General features: G+C 36.2%; 1 protein-coding gene across 1 annotated transcript in view; it reads left to right on the top strand.

Moving 5' to 3' along the window:
* The window catches only part of LOC150098547 (uncharacterized), a 257,681-nt gene extending 240,837 nt beyond the window's left edge, over nt 1-16,844 (top strand). Inside the window, exons 7-8 of the mRNA XM_090405369.1 lie at nt 3,858-3,939; nt 15,865-16,844. Of these exons, the coding sequence (XP_090261495.1) occupies nt 3,858-3,939; nt 15,865-15,952 (170 nt within the window). The 3' untranslated portion in view covers nt 15,953-16,844. The remainder of the gene's footprint in view (nt 1-3,857; nt 3,940-15,864) is intronic.
* Nucleotides 16,845-26,905: the final 10,061 nt, after the last annotated feature.

Raw genomic sequence — 26,905 nt, 5'->3', positions numbered from 1 at the left:
ACCCTGACCATAGTAACAAAGAGAATGTTGATACCCTCATTCACAGCAACTCCTGTGAAGCTGTCTCCAAATCCAATGTTTTAAAATCTGATCTTGCTTTCATCCCATGCTGCCCAAAGCAAAGTTTTTCTTCACACTCCAGAAATATTCACTATCTTTGCTTTCCAAATCATACACTATGCTTCAATTTTCTTCATCTTTTTTTTTTTTTTTTTCATGTTAAGCTCAAAGGCATATCATGGCTTGACTTGGCTTCTTTGAAACCTTATTACTGCTGATATGGAAGTTAATCCTATCTGCATAATGTATTATGGCTGTTGGTTACTGATTCTGGCTGATTTGCTTGTTTTGTTTTGCAGGATGAAAAATGTTTGTTTCTCAGGCTATTTCACCTAGTTGAAAAGCCCTGATAAAGGCTCTTCACATCCTAGCTGGGATTAAACACAAGTTTTTCTAACCAAAGAGCATCATCGACACTGACTGAGCTATGGAGGATAAGCATGCACATTCTTCCATTATTATTGTTATTATTATTATTATTACAGGTATCTCCATGGAGTCAGTAGACTCATCGTGGAAGACTCAACCTATCAAAACAATATCTATCATATTTGTTGTTGAATTCATTTACAGACAAAGAACTCACAACTGAGACAGGCAATGAATTCCACTCATTCACCACCCTCGAGGCAAAAAACCTTGTTCTCACACCCTTGTTAACCACACTCTTCTTTAATTTCCAGGGATGACCTCTTGTTCTTCCATTACTATCACACAGCTGAAACATTTCCCCTGCATCAATCCTATAAAAACCTTTCAGTAATTTGAATGTTTCTATCATATCCCCTCTTCTTCGCCTATCAACCAATCTCTGCAATCCACAAGCTCTCAATCTATCAATGTAGGGAGCATTTTTTACATCACTCACCAACTTAGTCACTCTACTCTGAACCCTTTCCACAGCTTCCTCATCTCCAAGGAATCCAGGTGACCAGACCTGAGCACAGTAATCCAAATGTGGAATTATCAATGCTTTATAAAGGGGAATAATAACATCTTTATCTCTGGATGTTAATGTGTTCCTAAATAACCAAGTAATCTTATGTGCAATCTTGGACACCTTAGCAATGTGTCCCCTGAACTTCATCTCCCTATCTACCAACACCCCTAAGTCCCTAGCCTCATCAATCTCTTGGCGTACCGTTCCATCAATGTAGTACACAGCTGGTAATACCAAAATGCAGAACTCTACACTTTTCCACATTGAACTGACATCCATTACCTTTTGCCCATTTTGCCAGCATATTTAAATTCTTATAATCATAACAGGTCAGTGGGTCTCATGTATAGTAATCTCTGCAATACCCTGCCTTACATGCTCCACTTTATGATGATCACCTCATACAGTGCTTTTCGATTATGACTAATGCCTTTTATACAATACTGCATTCACTCATACAATGATTTTAGTGACACAACATTCCTGTGAATCGACCGATACACAGGAGTGTCGTGTATTGGTTGATTCACATTGAGTAATGACGGTGTAAGCAAAAGTGACATTTATGTCACTTTTGCTTACACCGTCACTTACATTACACCGTCATTACTCACTACATCTCTCTGTGTTTTGGTGGTACACTGTGAATTATGAGCTGTTTATTATTTTATTTTATTATTGTTAATAATAGAAAAAATTTCAAGTAAAGGTTCTCTTCTTACAGTGAAAAGAAAGAGATGCATAAACCTGTTACATTAGATACTAAGGTTAAAACGATTAAATTTAGTGATGACGGTGTACTGAATATGCAGACTAAACTTACCTCATGCTACTGTTGTACAGTTATTTCAAACAAAAATAAAGTTCATAGTGAAGTGAAAAGTGATATACTAGGCAGTACTACATAAGTAAACTTGATAATCTTATTGCCGAAATGGGAAAAACTTTTAATGATGTAGATTGATGACAAACTAGTTGGCATGTTCTCTTAGCTAAGTTATTCAGAATAAATTTTTTTTCATTTGTGTATATGACATAAATAAATGCCTTATTTAGATAATTGTTTAAAAACATTATTAAACAATTATGTGCATCTACAAGTGAAAAAAAAAAGTTAATGTGTCATATAACAGGGGCATGCTTCTATAAAAGGAAAATGGGAGTAGTTAAATTCATCTTACTTGGATATTTAACTTAAGTTTGAACTCTGGTATGGTCCTTAGGGAGTGTAAGTTAGGCAAAGTGGTTCCTTTGCATAAAGGTGGCTCTAAAACTGCGGTAGTTAATTACAGACCAATCACCATCTCAGGAGTAGTGGTAAAAGTATTGGAAAAGTTGGTTAAAGACAAAATTCAAGAATGGGTGGATCAGGATATGATACTCTATAGAGGCCAACATGGTTTTGTTAAAGGTAGATCCTGCCTTAGCAATTTTTTAACTTTTTATAATAGAATGACATCTGAGTTGGACAAAAGAACTGGTACGGAACTACTACACAGTGGTACTTCTGGATTTTGCTAAGGCCTTTGACAGGATACCCCACGGAACACTGCTATGCAAATTGGAGCAGATGGGAATGGATACTAAATTGGTGATATGGATAGGAGAATGGCTCAGGGAGAGATACCAGAAGGTTGTGTATGAAGGAGCCGAGTACAGGATGAGGCAGGTGACCAGTGGTGAGCCTCAGGGCTCTGTGCTTGGGCCATGGTTGTTTAATTTGTATATAAATGATATAGGAAATGGCTTAAAGGGAGATATTCAGTTGTTTGCTGATGATGCAAAGTTGGGTAGTGCAATGAAAAATCAAGCTGATGTTGAAAGTTTGCAGGATGATTTAAATAAGCTTGTAGAATGGGCAAAAGGTAATGGATGTCAGTTCAATGTGGAAAAGTTTAAAGTTATGCATTTTGGGATTAAAAGAGATTCCAAGAGATTGATGAGGCTAGGGACTTAGGGGTATTGGTAGATAGGGAGATGAAGTTCAGGGGACACATTGCTAAGGTGTCCAAGATTGCACATAGGATTACTTGGTTGTTGAGGAACACACTGACATCAAGAGATAAAGAGGTTATTATTCCTCTTTATAAAGCGTTGATACTTCCACATTTGGATTACGGTGCTCAGGTCTGGTCACCTGGATTCCTTGGAGATGAGGAGGCTGTGGAGAGGGTTCAGAGAAGAGTGACTAAGTTGGTGAGTAATATAAAAAATGCTCCCTGCATTAATAGATTGAGAGCATGTGTATTGCAGAGGTTGAGAGGTTGGTTGATAGGCGGAGAAGAGGGGGGGATATGATAGAAACATTTAAATTACTGAAAGGTTTTTATAGGATTGATGCAGGGGAAATGTTTCAGCTGTGTGATAGTGATGGAAGAACAAGAGGTCATTCCTGGAAATTAAAGAAGAGTGTGGTTAACAAGGGTGTGAGAACAAGGTTTTTTGCTTCAAGGGTGGTGAATGAGTGGAATTCATTGCCTGACTTAGTTGTGAGTTCTTCATCTGTAAATGAATTCAAGAAGAGATATGACAGATATTGTTTTTTTAGTTTGGGTCTCCTGCGATGAGTCTACTGACTCCATGGAGATACCCATAATAATAATAAATGTAAAAAGAAACAAAATTTCAAATCTGATAAAACATATTTTTATTTTATTTTATTCTAAGTTTTTTTTTATTGTAATAAACAGGGTAATAATCTATTGTTGTTTTTTCTCATTTTAATTCTTTTAAAATCATGCTTTTAAATTTAAATTTATTAAAGCTGTATAATTACACATTAATTTGTTCAAATACTTTGCTCTTACTTTTCATACACAAAAACCATTGAAAAAATTATTGCCTTTTTTATTTACAGATATCCTTGTACCTTCCATTTTAATGGTGGCTCTAATTATTGGAAATTCGATCATTGTAGGCTTCATAATATGGATTACAAGGTAAGATTAAGTAATATAACTTTCACTTAAATTTAATGTAAAGTTATTATTTTTATTATCATTATTATTATTATATACAGGTTTCCATGGAGTCAGAAGATTCATTATGGGAGATCCATTAATCAGACACTAGCCATCAATCACACAATATCTATCCTGAAACTCATTCACTGATGAAGCACCCACAACCACCTCTGGCATCCCACCCCATCCATTGCAGAATACTGCATGGAAAACTATCACAGAAGTTGGAGCAAATGGGATGTGAAGCAGGTGGCATGGATAGGATGGTGGCTAACACCAGATAGTAACATATGGGGTGTAATCTTGGAGGATGAGGGTGACTAGGAGAGTGCCTCAGGACTCTGAACTAGAATCACTACTTTTTAATTTGCATATTAATGATATTATTATTAGGAATCAGAGACTCATCGTGAGAGGTACACACTATTACATACAATGCTCATCCAATCATGCGTTAAACTGATTCAAAGTGTCTACATTCACAACATATTCAAGCAATGCATTTCACTCTTCATGCAAAGAATCTGCTCCTTCCTCTGCTCACACCCTCCTTATAGAGTTACCAGCGATGGCCTATTGTTCTACCCCATCTCCCATTCTATGGAAAATCTCTTCCAAGTCAACCAGATAACAACCCCTGACTAGCTTATATGTCTCAATGATATCTCCCTCCCTCTTCCTCCTTTTCACTGGCTTTGCAATTTACATTCTCTCAATTTGTCCTTGTATTCCACATTCCAAAGATCACTGATCCCCTTTGTGAATCTTCTCTGGATCCTTTCCAACATATTCTCGCCACCATGATAACCCAGCAACCAAATCTGTGCACAATAATTCATATTTAGGCTCTGATCAAGGCCTTATACAATGGCATTATAACCTCTCTATTTCTGCATATCAGAGTCCTCCGCATCATTGCCATTATCCAATGTGATGTCTTCACAACTTGTGCAATGTGGAAATCTGAATTTCAGGTCCTTGTCCACCATCACTCCTAGATCTCTCATCTCCTCTGCTTCCTTTCAAGTTTCCTTAAGAAGTGTATACTTTGCATCCCATTGTTGCTTACCAAATCTCAAAACCTTACACTTTGCAACATTCAACTGATAGTTGTACTTACCTGCCCATTCATGCAATCTATTCAAGTCCTCCTGTAAGGTCATAACATCCACTTGACTTTGCATTGCTCATCCCAATTTTGCATCATATGCAAATAACTGCATATCACTAGTTAAATCCATCCCAGTATCAACATACAAATTGAACAACAATGGTCCCAAAACTGATACTTGTGGTACACCACTAGTGACCTTCCTCTTTCAGGATACTGCATCCCCATATACAACTTTCTGATACCTATCTGACAGCCAGTCACTGATCCAACTCAGAAGTCTGTTATCCAATCCCATCTGTTTCAGTTTATTTAACAGTTTCTCATGTGGCAGTCTATCAAAAGCTTTTGCAAAATCCACGTACACCACTGTATATGCATCTCTCCCGTCCAAGGTATTTGTCGTCTTGTTATAGTACATAAGTTAGTAAAATATGATCTCCCTTTAACAAGCCTATGCCAATAACCACAGTGAATACTGCTGTTATCAACCCATTTTTATATCCTACTTCTCGCCAATCTCTCTACTACCTTTACCATAACTCCAGGTATAAAGATTGCCTATAATTTGAAGCTACAGCCTTATCACCACCTTTATGCAGTGTAATATGTAATTTTACCTTCCTTTCACTCCCTTGGAACTTGTGCTGTTTTAACACTCTTATTAAAAAATGCATGACAATGCTACTGCCAATTCCCAGCAGCATTCCCTTAAGATGCATTATGATATGTCATCAAATTCTATCACCTTATTGACACCAAGGTTATTTATTTCCTCAGATACTTCCTGCTCCCTCACAATTAAGCCATCCTCTCTTATGTCCTCTATACTTACGTTCCTCATGATTCCACCCTGATCATGATAAAATACCCTTATAAATTGATTATAAGAAACTGAATACCTCAACAATGTCTTCTGCAGTTGTTACCATTCTAACAATTTCATCCATTAACATCATTTTACCATGATCATTCTAGATCATCTAGAACTCTCGATCCTCGTTTGTCCTCCTTTACATGCTGCCTGAGATAGTTATCTCTCAGGAACTCAAGAAATTAATTTTCCTTATTCCCAAATGCGATCGCTTCATTCCAATCTATACCTCCATAATTAAAATCACCTATAACAATTACTCTTCCTTTGTTGACTAATCCAATTTGTTTATACATTTCTTCATCACTACTCTCCACATTTTCTTGCCTATAGCAACATCCAACTAAATATGTCTTCCTGTCAACCTCCACATTACACCACACTGCCTCATAACCATTGCTACTATTTTCCTCTTTCACATATACCTTATGTATATGTGATTGATGATAGCAGGGGAATTATGTATCCATAAATCCTCTGCTATCATCAGCAGCACTCCACCTCCCTTCCTGTCCTTTCTATCCTTGTGAAAAATACTGTATCCCTCCTTTCATTTCTATTCCCATCAGAATATCATCTTCATTCAACTGTGCTTCACTTATTCCAATGATTTTGGGTCGAATAACTCAGTCAGTAAAACCATTTGATCGCCCATATTTCTGATACTTCTGGCATTTGTAAACAAACACAGTAATTCATTTTTACGTCTGTAACCAGTCCTATCCAAGCCACTTGTTGGTGGTGATTTCTTCACCATACCTGTCCAGTCACCTTTATCATTACTTACCACATATATCTGCTCAGTCTCCACTTCCCCACCCATATCACAATATACTCCAGCTTCATATACACATTCACTGCCTCTTCAACATCCACTCTCCCTATGTCATGTTTCCCTCTCCATCCAGGCCCCCCCATTTCCCTGTTCCTCTTGCATTTCTGTTCTATCTTCATTTCTCACTGTACTATTGTTTTCATTGCCAAGCACTTCTGTCTCTTCAATACTACTCTCCTGATTTTTCACTTCATCTCTTGCATGCATCACACACACTGTGCTTCCATCCAGCAATACTTTCTCCAGTGCACTCATTTCAAAGCCATTCAAATGCAACCATCACATAATTGGTTGATAGGCAGAAAAGGGGAGATATGATTGAGACATTCAAATTGCTGAAGGGTTTCTATAGGATTAATTCAGAGGATATTTTTGAGAACAGGATTGGTGGTGGGAGGACTAGGGGACATCCATGGAAGCTGGGCAAGAGTGTGGTTAGTAAGGGTGTTAGAGCTAGGTTTTTTTTACTTTTAGAGTGGTGAATGAGTGGAATAAGCTGCCAGAGTGTGTTGTGGGTGCTATGACAGTGAATGAGTTCAAGGCAAAGTATGATAGATACTGTGTGAATGTCGAATAGTTGTGATGGACACAATGTTTAGGGTCTCCCTCGATGAGTTATAGGCGACTATTATTATTATTATTATTATAGGCGACTCCAAGGACTCCTTAGAGTCGCCTATAATAATAATAATAATTTCATTCTTCCCTCAAACACATGCCACAAACTGTATTCCCTCCTTACACAGCTCTGCTATCATACCAGCCATCTTTTGGCTCTCCATTGCAACTCATCATGGTCATACCTCGGCAACATACTGATGACCTTTCTCACTACACTGTTATCTTTCACTCTTCTCAGTATCCTCCTGATATTCACCCTCTCATTCTCTTTATGTCTACTTAGATCATTTATTCCCACAATCACCACTAACTCCTCTTGCTTGTTTCTTCCTCATGTCCAATGCCTGAATTATCCTACTCATTCTATCTCCTGGATAGCAGACCTTATGGCCTATCTCATTAACTGATCCTCTAAATATGGAATCTCCATATATTACTAACCTGGAATCACTCATCACCTCTTTTACTCTTTTTTTCTTTCATTCTATTCTCTTGCATACTTCAGTTAGTTTCCACTAAATGTCTAACATCACTCCACATATTCCTCATTTCATTTGTCATTTTCAATAACTATTTCATTGAATCTTGCATTCCGAAAATTTCACTCTCTGTCACTCCTGCCGTCTCACTACTTCTCATTCTACCGAAACTCATGCTTTCCTTTGCTCCCTTATCACTAACTTTTGCTTCCACATTCTTGCATTCTTTCGCTCCCTCAGTTTCACTTGCTTTTGTTCCATTTCTGTTTCTTTCATTTACACCATCTTCTGTCTTTCAGTATAGGGAATAATTTAAGGAAAGGGGGATATTCAGTTGTTTGCTGATGATACAAAACTGGGGAGGGCAGTAGTTGATAAAGATGATGTAGATATCCTTCAGGATGATTTAAATAAGTTGCCATTGTAGGTGAAGGATAATGATTGTTAATTTAATGTTGAAAATATAAGATTAGGCATTTTTGGGTTGAGAAGGTTACATACTATGATATGTATCATATTGATGGTACTGGATTGCAAGAAATTGATTAGACTTGGACTATATTGGACAGGGAGTTGAAATCCACAGCAGATATTGCAAAGTTGGTAAAATAGCTCAAAGGATTGCGTGAATGTTGAAAACCACACTAACAAGTACAGATAGGGAGATTATTATCCCTCTTTATAAGGGGGATACTATTATAAGCCAGCATCTTGACCACTGTTGTATAGATTTGATCATCTGGTCTTCTTAGAGAGATTAGAAGTAGAATATCATAGATGAGTGACCAAGCTGGTGACAGGTCGTGGAATGTTTCCTGTAAGGACAGGCTGTAGGTATGTGGGTTGCAAAGCTTGGTTGATAGGCAGTAAAAAGTGGACATGATAGAAAATTAAGTTATTAAAGGGGTTTTATAAGATTGACAGAAAATAAATTTTTCAATACATGATGAATAGAGAAAGAACTAGGGATTACACCTGAAAGTTATGTAATACTGTGGTTGGTAAGGATGTGTGGATAAGATTTTCTGCCTGTAGAGTGGTGAATGAATGAATGAATGGAATGGATTAGAGGTAGTTATTAGGTGTCATGGCCATGAAAGAGTTTAAGGATAGGCATGATTGGTATTGTTTATAAAGGATAGTGTGGGTCTCTCATGATGAGCTTTCTGACTCCATGGAGTTATCCATATAATAATATGGATATAGGAATAATATGAATTGTCCTGTCATAGACAGTTTATAGATTTTTGGCTAGGTTGCCAAGAATCTATAAACCATAATGGGTTTATAGATTCTTTTTATTTTTTAATCCATAATATGTTAAATTTTTTTTTTTTTTTTTTTTTTTTTTTTTTTTTTTTAACCCATTATGCTTTTATTTACGATAAGATATTTCCCTTCCTGATTAGAACATCAAGGTATGTCGGCAAGAAACCTCGAAACAGTATTTCAAAAAAATCAAAACTTTCAAAAGAAAAACTCTAGTCATCCTTAATATGAGACTAGTTAAGTCAGTCTTGCTTAAAAAAATTATTAAAAAAACTCAGTACATATATAAACAGGCACAAAGCATTTGTCTGATTCTTGAATTGTGTCCATTCTATATTTTTTTTTACTATATGGGTGGATGCACATGGATAAATTTTATATTAGATGAACACTGAATGATTCATTTTTTAAATATAAGTGAGAAAAATTAGTAATGTATATAATTACACATTTAGCAAATTGCACAGTAGTTGGTATATAGCTTGAAAATTTTCCTTAAGTTATTGTTTAATATTAGTATTCATGGACTAATTTTCCTTGGTAATAACTATACTGTGTTGTAATAGCAATCTGTATTTAAGATAGCAAAAACTAAAATGTTTTGAGAAGCAACAGTTTTGTATAATATCATACTCATTTCACAGTTTAGATTTTGAAAGTTTCTCCAGTCAAACATTATCAAAAATTATGGAGACAACTACAGCAAAACAGCAAAACTTAAGTTTAATATAAACTAAAATGTGTTACAGCAAAACTTTAGTTTAATATAAACCAAAATGAATACTCAACGTTTTGACCTTCATATCAAGGTCATCATCTGGAGCATACACATATATACAAGAAACAAGCTGCACTACAATCAGGGCTGTCGCCAGATTAGATCACACCCTGAGGCAAACGATTAAATATCACCCCTGATGGATTATAAGACAAAAATATAAGAACATCTCCAATTGCTATTTTGTTTTTATTACAAGAGAAACATTAATGCAAAGCGATTACATAATAATATTAATTAAATGTTTGCTCTACAGTGATATCGCACAATAAAACTATTTTTAAGCTCTTCTAAATTTTAATTATAAGCTATGTCCACCTCTATCGATATAGTTGCTAGGCTAACCAATCTTTCTTGGGTCACTTCTGTTTGCAAATAATTTTTTAATCAGTTTCAGCTTGAAAAAACTTCTTTCCGCACTTGCTAAGCTAACAGGAATTGTTAGTGTAGTGATGGTGCCTACTGCAATATGGCTGAATGAGCGCCCTTATTAAGCCACACCATGAGGCAGGCTGCCTCTGTGCTACACCCTGTCGATAGTACTGACTACAGTCTACATGGTTTTCTAAAGTTACTGACCAACCATTACAATCATTATTGGCCTGACCTCTGGTGAGGGAAAAAAAAAAAACTTTTACTACATCAAAGCTAGAGCCCTATTATTATTATTTATTACATTACAAAATTAAATTGGGCTGGAGAGCAACATGTTTATATATATATTCAAAAAACTTTAATGACTGTTACCGAGAAATAAAAAGATGACATGGTGTATTTAAAAAGATACTACTAGTTAACAAGTTTCATGAATAGATCAACATCTTCAGGTATCACAATGAAAGAAATATATAAAGAATTACAGAGACTTAAAATTGTAATAACAGAACAAGTACAAAAAGACAGTAGCGTGTTTGAAAACAAAATGCAAGCTTGAGTTCCAAACAAACATATACTATGCACTGTCGCGAGTGCGCCAATACTGAACAGAGGCAACGTGTGCATCAGAGAGATTGAAACTTAGTCTGTTGTTGATATGAGAAGAATCTAGAGAAATTTCTCTAGATTCGACAATCTTTCTTTTGAGCTCATCATAGCACACATGGATGTTAGAAGTTTGAGTCCAGTTCACATTGTGTTGGCGGCCTTCGTCTGAGTTAACTGAAAAGAGAACGTGGCTAGAGAGAGCACTGGCTCTAGTCCTGTTATAGGAGATATCTCTACGGTGTTCATTTGTTTGGAACTCAAGCTCGCATTTTGTTTTCAAACACGCTACTGTCTTTTTGTACTTATTCTGTTATTACAATTTTAAGTCTCTGTAATTTTTTATATATTTCTTTGATTGTGATACCTGAAGATGTTGATCTATTCAACGAAACTTGTTAACTAGTAGCATCTTTCTAAATATACCATGTCATCTTTTTATTTCTCGGTAACAGTCATTAAAGGTTTTTGAATAATATTCCAACCGAGTAAAAATGAATTCTGAATATATATATATATATATATATAAAAAACATTTATATGTGATTATACATATAAATTTCAACCAATTGGCATGGAATAGTTTCCAATAAAAACTGAAAATTGCTTAAAGTCCTAAAGTATGCTAGAAACTAAGTAGGCTGAATATGTGCCATCCAAATTCTCGGAATTTTTATGCCACCATTATTGTTTAGATTAGAGTGATTAATCAGAATTTCACAGGCTTCTATAAATTTTCTTTCATACCAGGTTTTTGTATGATGTAAAGTTCAGGTACTTTTCCAATCAATTTGGTGTAGGGTGTTGAGAGCATGATCTGAGAGGCCTGCTTCACCAAAATTGTTATATTTAATGTGTCTATTTAATATTAGTTGTGCCAATGGGAGGAGAGGATCCTTAGAGGAGTTGAATATGTTTTTTAATTTTATAGGTGGTTTAAAAGTGGCATTAAGATTATAATGGTGAAGAATTCTATCGATTTTTTCTGATAACCCTTTAATGTATGGGATGGCTATGGTTTTACTGTAATCTATATTCTTTTTTGATGAAGTTTTATGAAGAACTTTATTAATAGTATTTTTGTTATAGCCATTATTTATAAATCCTTCTTCTGCAACTTCTCCCACTTAAGTGGGATCACTGTTGATGATGAGTCTCCTCCACATCCTCCTGTCTTGGGCTATCACCACATCCAAGTTCTTCATCCTCCTGTCTTGGGCTAACACCACATCCAAGTTCTTCATCCTCAAGTCCTCTTCTATCAGCTCCCTCCATCTCTTCTTTGGCTGCCCACGCTTCCTCCTTCCTTGCACATCCATCTGCATGACCCTTCTTCCCACATATTCGTCCTCCTTCCTCATCACATGACCAAACTATCTCAACCTTGCCTCCTGTATCTTCGCTCCTAAGTTCATAACTTTCACTGTTCCCCTCACATAGTCATTTCTCAGACGATCCTTTCTGGTCACACCGCACATCCACCTAAGCATTCTCATCTCTGCTACTTCCATCCTGCTGATGTTATTTTTCCTCAGGGCCACAGTTTCTATAGTATACATCATAGCTGGCCTCGCTACTTTCTTATAGATTTTTGCCTTTCAGATTGATCGGCACCCTCTTATCACATAACACTCCAGCCATCTCCCTCCAGTTCCTCCAACCTGCTTGTATCCTGTATCTCACTTCCTTCTCAGCTCCTCCATCTTCTTCCACTGTTGAACCTAAGTATCTAAAGTCCCTCACCTTCCTGATGACATTTCCTTCCAGCTCCAGATCTGTCTCTTGGCCGCCGCCCACTGTGCAACACATATACTCTGTCTTACTTCTGCTCAGTCTCATACCTCTCTCTTCCAGAGAAACTGAAAACTTTCTGTCTGTCCCAGACAGGTCCGAACACTTGTCTTCACATTTCTGTACATCTCCTGCACCAACCTGACATATTTCTCTGGAACCTTCTTCTCCCTCGGACACCTCCAGACTTCTTGCCTTGCACTCTATCGTATGCTTTCTCCAGATCAATAAATGCCAGATGTAGCTCCCGTTGTTTCTCTCGAAACTTTTCCATCATCTGCCATAACCCAAAGATAGCATCTTGTTGATCTACCATGCATGAAGCTAAATTGTTCCCTTGCAATCTCCACCTCCAGTTCCTCCAATAAATATGTTGCTAATAATCTTTAATTCTTGATTAAGAGCTTGTTGGTTAGAGCAAATTGTTATAGCTCTGTTTTTAAGGGTGTTAATGACTCCAAATTTTTGCGAACGGTGGTGATATGAGTTAGCATGTATATATTGGCCAATATGTTTCAGTATGTGGTAAACTATGAAGGGTAGACTGCCTGAGGGAAGACGTGTCACCAGTGTATCCTGGAACAGGAGCGAGTTCTGATTTTCAATTTCAACAGTAAATTGTATGTGTTCATGTTGTTTGTTCAGGTGGCTAAGGAACATGTTTAAAGTTTGTCGACTGTGTGGCCAGAAAACGAAAACATCATCAACATATCTAAGCCACACTGTAGGTTTTAGAATAAAGGAATCAAGAGCACTTTGTTCAAAAGCTTCCATATAAAGGTTAGCAATTGGGGGGATAGTGGTGATCCCATGGCTGTACCTTCTTTTTGTATGTAAATTTATTTAGCCACATGAAGTAACCAGAACGTAGTATGTGGACAAAGAGGACCGTAACGTCGGGTGGAAATTTGTTCTGCAGAAGAATTGTGTCACTGGTTGGGACATTTGTGAAAAGGGCAGAAACGTCAAAACTGACTAATAAATCATCTTTGCTAAGAGTTATGTTTTTAATTTTGCTTATAAAGTGTTGTGTGTTCTTTATATAGGAAGGGGAATGACCTACCAACTCCTTGAGTGTTGACGCTAATTTCTTGGCTAGGTGATAATTAGGGCTGTCTGTTCCTTCAACTATTGGCCGAAGTGGAACATTTTGTTTGTGTACTTTAGGAATAAAGTACACAAACAAAACGTTTGTGTACTTTATTCCTAAAAAATACAAAACAAAACATATATTCTGGGAGAATGGGCGTAATGGGGTATAAGTTTTTTTAACAGTGGCAGACTTAAGTAATTTCTCAGTTTTTTTCTTTATTAGTTGGATTATAGTTTACAAGCTGGTAGGTGTTGTTATCAGAGACTACTTGATTCATCTCATGGATGTAAGTTGATGATTTGTCAAGGATGACAGTGGCATTACCCTTGTCCGATTTTGTTATAATTATATCTTGATTAACTTTTAAAGACTTGATTGCTGCTAGTTCTGTTTTTGTAAGATTCCTATATAAGGTTTTCTTTCTATTCAGAACATTGCTGTTTTCTAAACAAATTTTATCAGCTATATTAATATTAATAGAAAGAGACTTAATGCCTCTTTCTATGTGGTATATAAAATCCAGTTTATTAACAGTTCTAGATGCTACTGCGAAGTTAAGGTCTTTAACTTCGCAGTATTTAAGTTAAAGACCTATCAAGCTACACCTTAAATTATTTAAGGTGTAGCTTGATAAGTTGATCGCATGACTATTGCTTGCAGGTGGTTGGTTGGTCCTTGTTTCACTTGCTTGTTGTTCACTGTTGGAGTTGTTTACTGGAGAAGAGATATCCTGATTGGTTGGATTTATACGATTGGCATTCAATTTTGCCGTTGTTTTTAGAATATGAAATTTGGCCTTAACTTTTTCTTTATTACTTTCTAGAATATATTTAGCCGAATTGTCAGTGATTCTTTCAAGCACATTCAAAATATCTGGATTCATATAACTAGAGAGTTCGGATTGTAAATTTAAAACCTGATTTTGAGTTATTGTTAGGTTTTTGCGGGCTGTTTGAATTTGCTCTCTAAATATTGCTTTCTCTGTGTGCACAGATACTATACCATACCAATTGGTTGAAATTTGTATGTATAATCACATAGTTTTATGTGAATATATATATATATATATATAAACATGTTGCTCTCCAGCCCAATTTAATTTTGTAACCTAATAGATAATAATAATAGAGCTCTAGCTTTGATGTAGTAAAAGTTTTTTTTTTCCCTCACCAGAGGTCAGGCTAATAATTTATTGTACAATGAAACCTGTGGAAAATTCATGACTAAACAAACACACATGTAATAACCACAGTAATAAGTTTAGTAACTTTAGCAAACCATGTAGATTGTAGTGCAGCTTGTTTCTTGTATATATGTGTATGCTCTAGATGATGATCTTGATATGAAGGTCGAAACGTTGAGTGTTCATTTTGGTTTATATTAAACTAAAGTTTCGCTGTAACATGGTGGTTGTCTCCATAATTTTGATAATGTATTCTAATCACCATGTAAGCATGTAAGAAATGTTTCTCTAATTAAACATATTTGGTCGTTTGAAAGTTAAGCATAAAAAACTTATTGTTTAATACTGACCATATACAAATATTTTAACATTCTTTATCTACCAGTTTCACTAGCAAACTGTCTAGCTTTTTCAAGGCGTTGATGGAAAAGTATTAAAAATAGTAGTAAATGCAAATTTACTAAGCAAATTTGCAAAAGTAGTAGGATTTTTTCTCCTGGAAAGTCTGGTTTTTCATACTGCATACAGACATATCAGCCTTGAGAAAACATACAATTTACAGACGAAAAATATTAGTGGTGGTGGACAGTAGATGGCATTAACGTAGATGATGATAGTTGCATTTTGCTATAGTTGGTGGATTAGGTGGTGGAGATGGAGAGCTGTAGAGTAGGTGCACACCCTTGATTAGGCTTTGGACTCCTTGGAGATGTCACATAATAATAATTTAATTTTTTATAAATAATTTTTAATATTATAAATCAAAATTAGGAATTCATTATTACAGATATAATAAGAAAATTCTTTGATTTTGTAAAATTTATATTGCTGTGATATGATTTAAATTAAAATAAAAATCAACAGCTTTCTTTCTAAATTGTTTTAGGAAACAAAAGCCAGATGATGATGAAGAAACTTTGAAGCCACCCTCATCAGGAAATCTTGTGGGAACATCATGTGGAACTGACGTATAGCTGATGTTCAAATCATCCCAGTTCTAATATGAACTGTAATTACTTGCCAATTAGTCATTCCTGTAGGACTTTAAGAACAAAACTTCTGCAGTTTTAGTTAAAAGCTTTAAGACTTCAAAGTAAAACACATTTTGAAGTAAGATGCTTTACTATACATTGTCATTTTGGCATCTTTCCTGTGAAAAACATTTATGCTAAATATCTCTTCTTTGTTTATGCAAAATTTGATAATTTTTATAAGTGAATATTTTAGAAACAGTTCTAATTGCTATCTATATTTCTGTACAGTGAGATGTAATATTACTACTTGTAAAACATCTTCAAAGACTAAAGTTATAACTGTTAAATTAATATGTATATTGTTGCACATTGTCTAGTATTGTGTTTATAAGATTCAAATTTTTCATTGGCAACAGCTTGCCATGATATTGTGCAAGAATGTATATGTACTGTGAAGTCCAGAGAATAGTTCTATATTTCACAAAGTGTACATATTTTCTCAAGACTGATATATTTTAAAATATGTTATTGCTGTTGTGCTGTAATTTGATATATATATAGTTTTTGGTGCAAATATATAAGCACTTATGTTCTCATATGGTGCTACATATATTTTTCAAAAATGCAACTAGCTATATCTTTGCTTGATCAAGCAATTACTCATATACAAATTTTTCAAATTTTAGTTACTTTTCTAGTTTTGATTCCACATTTCTAAATGTTCAAGAAACAGTGCTGAGGACGAATTTTAACTGAGGTAGCTGTTTTTTGTTGAATATAAGTTTTTATCAATTATTGTTCACATTGTTGCCAGGATTTAATGTTTATTTTATTCACACTGTTTAGACTTGCATTGTATTATAATATATTTATAGAATATGTAAGTTCATATTATTTTCTCCCTCCCCTTGTATATTAAACCTTTTGTTAATTTTGAGTCAGTCATATATTTGTTAACTAGAAATTTAGTTTCACTGAAACAAATAACTACCTGATTTCTGTCTCATGATGAAAATTATCATTCTCTAAAAAAAAAAAAAAAAATGTAGCAATAGCCATATGATTAATTTCATTAAAGAAGATTACTAACCAACTGTTTTTACTCAGTTACCAAGTTATCATAATTTATTTATTTGGTTGGTTATCAATCACTAAATTTCATTTTTAGAGAATGAAAAAAAAAAATTACAGCAGTGAAATATTTGTAATGAGAGTAATTATGTTAAATATGTGATATTTCTAAAAAATACAAGCTTTACAAAGATTGATTAAATTAATAGAATGTACTTTATCAGTAAAGTAGCTTAATTAATTACTACCACCACCAATATGTATAATTAGATAAAGTCAAGAAACCCTTAATATGATATCCTATACACATCTTTATTTAGCTTTCATGTTCATTCTTGGAATATCATTAAGCTTAACACAAAACACTATATCCTAATACCTTGTGTGAACTAAAATAATTACTGACTTCTAACTTTTGTACTTCCTCAAGTCATGAAAAAGGAAAATTATTCTTTGGATGATATCTACTTAGTTCATTGGTTCATATACCACTTAGAGGGAAGGAGCTGCATTTGAATCCTATCACTTATATAATGTTAGTAATATTATGCCCAGTTTTCATTCAGAGCTAAGTTACTTTCTTCAATGAAGGAAGCAGGATTTTTTGTTTAGAAAAGTAATCAGGATTACTACTGTTCACAGGTCTGATTATCTGGATTTCTTGGGAATGAGAAAGTCATGGAATGGGTGCAGAGGTGAGTGACAAAGATGGCCAGTGGTTTGTGAGATATTCCCTATGATGATAGATTGAGGGTTTGTGTATTTCAGAAGTTGGCTGATAAGCAGAAAAGAGGAGATATGATAGAAAATTCAAGAGGTTTATAAGGTTGACACAGAGAAAATTTTTCAGTACTTGGCTAGGCCAGAACAAAGGGCCATCTCTAGAAATGGAGTAGGATAGTTAGCAAGGATGCTAGGACTAGCTTTTTTTTCTTTTAGAGGGTGGTGAATGAGGGTAATGGATTCTAAGTCTGTTGTGAGTGCTTTGTCAGTGAACACATTCAAGGAGAGGGGTATAATACATATTGTATGGCTAGTGTAGTCTCCTGCAATGAGTTTTTAAACCCTGCAGAGGTTTCTATGCAGTAATAATAATAAAACTTGGCTTTTCTGTAAAGATGGGCAAATCAAAAACCTATTATGTCTGTCAAATATGTGTTTTCTTATATTGGTAACAATAAAAATACTACATAAAAAGAGTGGTTTTTGTCTACCAACCGAAACTTTTTGAAATTTGCAGAGTGCTAGTTGACAGATAGTTTATAGTCATCTCATTGTAATAAACACCATTATAACAGATTTATTCAATGTAAGAAACTACCAAAAAAAATAGTAATGCTGTAATGAACCACATGCGAATTGTATAAGAAATGTGAAGTTGTTGAAGCAATTTCTCTTGGTTGTTAAATAAATCTGAATAGGTGACATATGTATTTTATCATGAAACAAGATTTTAGTGGTATCACTCCTAGGTAATGTCTGGAGTAGCATAAAAATCTTTTTGGTAACAAAACTAAGAGCTCTAGACTTTATTATTATTATGTAACACCTCCAGGGAGTACAAAGACTCATCAAGGGAGAGTGTGCCAACATCATTGAACGATTAATTCCCTTTCAACTACTAACAGCACTCAAACTTGCTTAACTTTTTGCTGAGCCATTAGTAGCAGGCTCTACCAATCGACCAACCTTTGCTGACTTATGTAACCCTGTGTTGTCTGCACTAGTGTACATTAAGTTGACACATACACATATAATCAAACAAAAAAGTTGTATGTGATTTGCTCACTGTGTGGTCTCCTGCAACACGAATCACATGTAATATGCCAAGGATTTTAAAGCTTCTCTTTAAAATCCTCTTTTTCTGCTTATTAATGCTTTACAGGAAGTTGTTCCTTTACTTTTTCCATCTGGCAAGCAAGTTGTAAGTGATGTATGAAATGTAGAAAGGAATATTTTCTATATGCATGTTGTTGTTGTTATTATTATTATTTGATGCCTCCATGGAGTCACATGACTCATTACACTGCACAGCAGCACCCTATGTATTTGATCCGATCATCTGTTACAGCTAAGTAATTGGGTTCCTTATAAACCTAATTTTGATAATGATAGAGCAAGCTAATATGCTATCTCTATCAATACATGTCTGGTTTTGGCTGGCTTGTTTGTTTTGCAGGCAATTTTTTTTTTACCTTCCAGGTTTCAGGAGAAGAAACCTTGCCACCTTCATATGAAATCATCTAGCCTATCTTCACTTGAAAGCTGCTATAAATCATTATTGTGTCATAGAGATTCAAACTTGGTCTTTCCAAAGGGCATGTCAATGTCAGGGTGACACTCATTTTAATAATATATAATAACCCACATTAAAATGTTTTATTGTTTTTAGGAAACTAGTAATAGGAGTAGACTTCAGATGTAAAGAAATTTTATTAACATTTGATTTAAAGAATTCAGTAGTCTCTGAGTGATCCTTCACAATCACAAAACATGAAAAATATCCTACCGTTGTAATGCAAACATTTTTTGAAATTACCAGTCCATCTATCCATTAGACTATCTTCCATCCTAGCAAAATTGTCTTAATAGACTTTTCATTATAACTATAACCAATTTACTCACTGTAGAAAACTACTGAAAAGTCTGTACAAAGCTCCACAGGTACAATACCATTCTAAAAGAAATCCATTATAACATACCATTTCTGTGGTGGTGTTGATGTGTCTGCTATAGTGAGAGTTGACTGTCCTCACTGAGGTTCCTTCTAAACTGGACCGCTAAATAGTCAATTCTTACCACAGCAAACTCACATGGACGGGCCAAAGTTTGTTTAAGTTCTCAATGGGCAATTTTCCTTTAGAATAGCACTAAGCACTGGACTCATGCTGAGTTCATGAAATTCGTCTATCAAAATATGCTATTGTTTCAAGGTCTAAATTTTTGCTTGCTTATTTCATCAGGAGTTCATCTTTAATTTCTAAAATATTAGATTTACTGCCTATCTATAGTGGTCAAAATAATCTTTTCTTCCACTTACTAACACTTTAAGTATCCAGAGGAATTATAATGCAGTGCACAAATAATTTAAATCAAAGGATGAATTAATGAGAAATGAAATATTAATATGTGCATTGCAGAAATTCATTATCAAGCAATCACCCAAGAAAGTAATTAATGAAAGAACTTTGTCATATTTTAATTATTATTATTATTCAAGCCTCCATGGAGTCAAAATACTCATCATGGGAGGTCCTTCCTAAGAAACACAGTCTATCAAGACTCATCAAAGGGAGGTCCCCCCCCCCAAGAAACAAAATCTATCACACCACTCCTTGAACTCGCTGACCGTTCTCGCTCTCACCACTCCATCAGGCAATGCATTCCATGGTTCAACCACCCTCCATGCAAAGAAACCACTCCTCACCCTCTTGCTCACAGTTTTCTTTTGTAACTTCCAGGGATGGCCCCTTGTCATCACTCATTCCTGCTGTTCAGCCAAGCGAAAGAACTCCCCAGTGTCAACCCTGTAAAACCACCTCTCAACAGTTTAAAAGTCTCAATCATATCACCTCTCCTTCTATCCACCAAACTCTGCAATCCACATTCCCTCAGCCGATCCTCATAACTATCATTGTACAGTGCTGAAACCATCTTTGTTATCCTCCTTTGTACCCTTTCCACAGTTAATTTATCCCTTTCAAAACCTGGGAATCAAATATGAGAACAATAGTCCAAGCGTGGTCTGATCAGGGTCTTATACAGGGTGTCCCAAAATTCACGCAAGAAGTAATTTTGATAGAAAACACAGGTTTTTAATTAAAAATTGTAATTTCTTATTGATTCATAAAGTATACAGTATAGGGTTATGCATGGAATAGCATATCGGGTAAATGGCCTCCATGGCTTTGCTGGCACATACGCACGCTTTTGTCGAAATTTTCCATGACCATTTTGCATAAATGTGGCTGAATTTCATTGATACAGTGCTCAATTTCCTCCAAGGCGTGGGTGGTCATGGGCTTTTTGGCATAAACATTAGACTTCAAAAAATCCCAAAGAAAAAAGTCCAACGCCGTTAAGTCACATGATCTGGCCAGCCAATTCTGATCACCAAAACGGGAAATTACACAACCAGGAAATGACTCATGCAGTAATTGAATTGTTTCTCGGGCTGTATGGCATGTGGCACCGTCTTGTTGAAACCACATGTCGTCCACATCCATATCTTGCAATTTAGGCACAAAAAACTGGATTATCATGTCGTGATAGCAAGCATCATTAACTGTTATTGCCTTACCAGCCGCATTTTCGAAGAAGAATGGACCGATGATGCCTCCAGCCCAAAATCCGCACCAAAGTGACACGTTGTGGATGCATTTGTTTCTCAACAATCACTCGTGGATTTTCTGAATTCCAAATGTGACAATTTTGTCGATTAACAAAACCATCAAGATGAAAATGAGCCTCATCGCTGAGGATGATTTTGTTCGAAAAATAAGCATCCATTCAACGAACTCTCTTCGCTGTGTGTGGTCAGTAGGCTTCAGTTCTCGAGTCAATTGAACTTCGTAAACATAAAGATACAAATCTTCCGTAAGAATACGCTGTAGAGAGCTTCTCAAAATGCCCAATTCAAGACCACGGTGCCGAATTGATGTTCCTGGACTCTCAGCAACACTCTCACAAACTGCCTTCGATGTTTTCTGTTGAACGACTTGTTGAAGGATGGCCAGAGTGAATAAGATCACTAATTGATCCAGTTTTGTTGAATTTTTTAATTAATCTTTTTACAGTTGATGGAGTTAAATCACTGTTCCGACCATATTTTGTACGAAAATTGCGAACTGTAGCTGCCAAACCTTCATTATTTTTAAAATATTGCTCAACAATGAAAATGCGTTGTTCTTTCGTGTAGCCCTCCATTTTTAATAACCCTGAACTGTCAGCTGTCACGCTGTCTTTTTTTTCTCGTTGGCAACACTTTACCGCACAAATGGCGCTAAATTTAAATCTTGCGTGAATTTTGGGACACCCTTTGCAACGGAATGATAACTGTTTTATCTCTGCAGATCAGTGTCCTTCTCATTATTGCAGCAATGCTCTGTGTTACCTTTGCCACCTTTGCAATATGTCCCCTAAATTTCAGGTTTCTATCAATCATCAACCCCAGATCTCTTGTCTCCCCCTACTTCCTCCAGTATAACTCCTCCCATAGAGTATGCAGCATCCCATCGATGTTTCCCAAACCTCAAGACCTTACATTTTGCTGCATTAAACTGACACTCCCATTCATTTGCCCATCTATCTAGCTTATTCAAATGCTTGTGCAGGGCTGCCGCATCTGCACTATTACTAATAATCCTTTCCAGCTTCACATCATCTGCAAACAATTGAATATCCCCTTGCAATCCACTGACAATGTCATTGATATAACGGTTAAACAATATAGGTCCCAGTACTGAGCCCTGTGGGACCCCACTTGTAACCCTCTGCTTCCTTGAAACTGCCCCACCATACACAACTCTCTGATACCTATCGGACAGCCAATCCTGAATCCAGTTGACCAATCTGACATCCAGACCCATGTGCTGCAACTTAAATATCAGCTTATCATGTGGCACCCTGTCAAATGCCTTCGCTAAGTCTAAGAAAATGGAGTACATGCCTTTCCCTCATCTAATGCTCTTGTAACTTTATCATAAAAGGCTAGCATATTGCTAATACAAGAGCACCCCCTTCACAAATCCATGTTGACTCTCACAGATAACATTGCTCTCATCTTCCCAATGCTGTATACGGTCCTTCACTACTTTCTCCAAGATCTTATTAACTACTGATGACACACAAACTGGTCTATAATTAGACACTTCCACTCTGCTACCGCCCTTATGCAATGGCACTATCTTACCTTCCTTCCATTCTGGAAGGAAGGTAAGATAGTGCCATTCCAACAGCCAGGTCAAAGGCACTGTCAGTTCCCTAGCACATTCTCTTAAAACTTGTGGTGAAATACCATCCAGTCCCACAGCTTTACTGACATCCAGAGTACTCAGTATTTGAAACACACTCTACTTCTGTACCTCTAAACCTTGAACCTGCCCTATCCCTCTAGCATTAAAACTGACTCCTCCAGGATGAAATACTCCAATAAAGTGTTCATTGAACAATTCTACTAGTCACTTTTCTGGCCTGTGTCTTATACTCTTCATGCATCTTCTCTTCTCCTATCTCTTATATCTCTTCCACAGCCTCTTTTTCACATGCAGTTCCTGTTTAATATTGTTTGTCATCCACTTTACTTCAAATTGTGTCCTCTTGTTCACTCGTGGTACACAACTTACCATTGCTGCTAACAAATATTCTTTCGTAATTTCCCATGCACTAATGATATCCCGTCCTTCCAATTCCTCCCTCCATGAAACTTCCCCGAATTGGCATCTTAGACTATTATAATCACCTGCCTTATAATTCCACATACGTTCCCGTCTCTTCAGGATGAAATACTCCAATAAAGTGTTCACTCCTGCATGTCTATTCATTTTCCAAGTCAAAACCATATGGTCACTCTCTCCAACTGGTGGGAGAGATGTCATCTCAGTTATTATTAACTCATCTGATGCTATATCCAAATCCAAAATTCTTGAACCTCTTGTTCCCTCTATTACATGTTGCCTAAGACATTTGTCCCTCAAGAATTCTAGAAATTCCATTCCCTTACTGCTACATGCATCATCTTCTCCCCAGTTTATACTACTGTAGTTAAAATATCCCATAATAATCATTCTTCTTGCACTTGCCAAACTCAACTGTCTAAACATTTCCTGGTCCCCACCCTCTGTACTCCTGGGTCTGTAGCAACACCGCACTAAATATCATGTCTTGCCCACCTCTACCTCACACCATATGCTTCCAAAATCATTAGTGCCTTCCAAAGTCTCCACTTTTAGAGGACATAGGTCATCACTTTTCATAAGCAGTACTCCACCACCACCACACTTTCCCTTCTTATCCTGTGCCGAAAAATGCTGTACCCAGCGACTTCTATTCCTGTTATTATATCCTCTTCTGTCAACCACGTCTCAGTGATCCCAATAATTTTTGTCCAGGCTGATGCTATCTGCACCACCAATTCCTCTCCCTTATTCCGGATACTCCTGGCATTAGTATTAACACAACAAAATTACTATATTTGATGAATATTTTCATTAGATTAACTAGAATAAATTCTTCTCTCAGTAGTGATAATTTTTTTTTCTTAATGAATGACAGGCTGTTCTGTCACTACACACAGTTATAATAATCATTTTGTAAATGTTCTTTGTTTCTGTTTCTACTCCTATGTTCAGTTACCTACAACTGCATTTTTTTTATCTTATCAAAGCACTTGAATGTTTTAATATACCTATTTCTGTCTACACCAAAAGCAAATGGATGGAACATATAATATAACTGAAATATTTATCCTTTCATTAACAGTTACCAACTTCACAAAGTTTCAGTGATTATGTTTTATTTGATGTTAATATGAAATTAATAGATCCATAGTCATTAATTATTAAGACTGTAACTGTCATAAATAAGACAAGTATATAATACTGCTTTATTTGAGAGTCCCATTCTATAAGCAAATAAGCTAATATATCAGATCTGTAGGTCAAAAAGAAGAAAGGAAGCATTCTGCAGAACAGATAAAATGGTCAGAAGAACATGCAGAATTAACAGACAGTATATACGCTTCACCTCAAAATGCTACGACCATAATTCAAATCTAAATAAATCCAAGGAAGAGAGTTCAGAATGACTTACTATATATATATATATATTTTTTTTTTTTTCAATTTGATATTGTTTTTGCTTGTTGGATGATAGTTCTTAAGGAGGATTTAATTAGAAAAAAATAATAGTTTCAGACACCATATTTTTAACACACATTTTTTGATAACTAGTTTAAAAATGACATTTAGGATGATTTAAATAAGCTGGTAAAATGGGCAAAAGATAATGGATGTCAGTTCAATGTGGAAAAGTGTAAAGTCATGCATTTTGGGAATAAAAGATTACCAGCTGTGTTTCCATTGATGGAAAGGTACTCCAAGAGATTGATGAGGCTAGGGACTTAGGGGTGTTGGTAGATAGGGAGATGAAGTTCAGAGGACACACTGCTAAGGTGTCCAAGATTGCACATAGGATTACTTGGTTGTTGAGGAACACACTGACATCCAGAGATAAAGAGGTTATTATTATTATTCCTGACACCTCCAAGGAGTCCGAGGACTCATCGCGGGAGGACACCTACTGTCTCAACCACTACACCGAACTTCTACTACGAATCATCTCCATCAACACCATCTACCGCCCACCACCACAACTAGTATTTTTTGTCTGTAAGTTGTGTGTGTTCTGAAGGGCCGATTTGTCCGTATGCAGGATGAAAAACCCGAGTTTCCGGGAGAAAAAACCCTGCTACCTCCGTATGAGATGGGCTAACTCACCTTCGATTGAAATTGTCCAGATAAAGATTCCTCCCATCGCGACGAGAATCGAACGTAGGCCTATTCCAATCGAATTATTCCCCTTTATAAAGCATTGATACTTCCACATTTGGATTACTGTGCTCAGGTCTGGTTACCTGGATTCCTTGGAAATGAAGAGGCTGTGGAGAGGGTTCAGAGAAGAGTGACCAAGTTGGTGAGTGATGTAAAAAATGCTCCCTACATTGATAGATTGAGAGCTTGTGGATTGCAGAGGTTGGTTGATAGGCAGAGAAGAGGGGATATGATAGAAACATTTAAATTACTGAAAGGTTTTTATAGGATTGATGCAGGGGAAATGTTTCAGCTGTGTGATAGTGATGGAAGAACAAGAGGTCATCCCTGGAAATTAAAGAAGAATGCCACAGCCGTTCTTAATACCAGTGAATACAATCACAAAATGAATATTATCCTCCGCGATCGCGCTACCTATATCCCGCTAGAACACGACCCTACAAAAACACAAGTTAAAAAATTAAAAATCTTACTTAAAAAAGTATCTTCCTGGCCCCCCGACATCACGAAAAAACTTAAACCTTTCCGCTCCCATTCCCCCTGAATTTACGGCTTACCAAAAATCCACAAACCCAATTCCCCACTCAGACCTATAGTAGATGCCACCAATGCACCTTGCTACAGACTGTCTAAACAGCTGGCCAACTCTCTGCCCTCCTCCCTCACTGGAAGGGCCACTTCCTATATAAAAAACTCGACCCACTTTAAAGCCCTCATAGAAAATTTAACCTTGAATAAAGCAGACATATTGATAAGCTTTGATATCTCCTCTTTGTTTACTAATATTCCCTTAACTGACACCTTATCTCTCTTACAAAAAGTTTTCCCTTCTGACATCTTAGATCTCTTTTCCTTTGCCATTAACTCTGGGTATATTTCTTGGAAGAACAAAATCTACAAGCAGATAGAGGGAACCGCCATGGGTCCCCCCCCTCTTCCCCCCCCTTGCCAATTTCTATATGGAAGATTTTGAAAAACGAGCCATAGACTCAGCCTCACTCAAACCTTCTATCTGGCTAAGATATGTAGACGATGTGTTCTCTATTTGGCCTCATGGCCCAGACGCATTAGACTCCTTCCTCAGTCATCTCAATAGCCTACATCCAAGAATCCAGTTTACTATGGAAAAGGAAAAGAACAATTGTTTACCCTTCCTAGACACCTTAGTCACACACCTGCCTAATGATACACTTGCCTTCACTGTATAGAGAAAACCCACACACACACACACAGGTAGATACATTCACAAACTCTCACACCACCACCCCTCTTAACAATATGGCATTATTAAAACTCTTACCAAGAGAGCCCACAATCTTTGTTCCAGTGGAAC

The sequence above is a fragment of the Typopeltis vanoorti genome, chromosome 15, assembly GCF_054136105.1.
Source record: "Typopeltis vanoorti isolate ZY-2024b chromosome 15, IOZ_Tvanoo_1.0, whole genome shotgun sequence".
Classification (NCBI taxonomy): domain Eukaryota; kingdom Metazoa; phylum Arthropoda; class Arachnida; order Uropygi; family Thelyphonidae; genus Typopeltis; species Typopeltis vanoorti.
The sequence above is the reverse complement of the archived record's forward strand: the minus strand, read 5'-3'. Positions and strand labels throughout refer to the sequence as shown.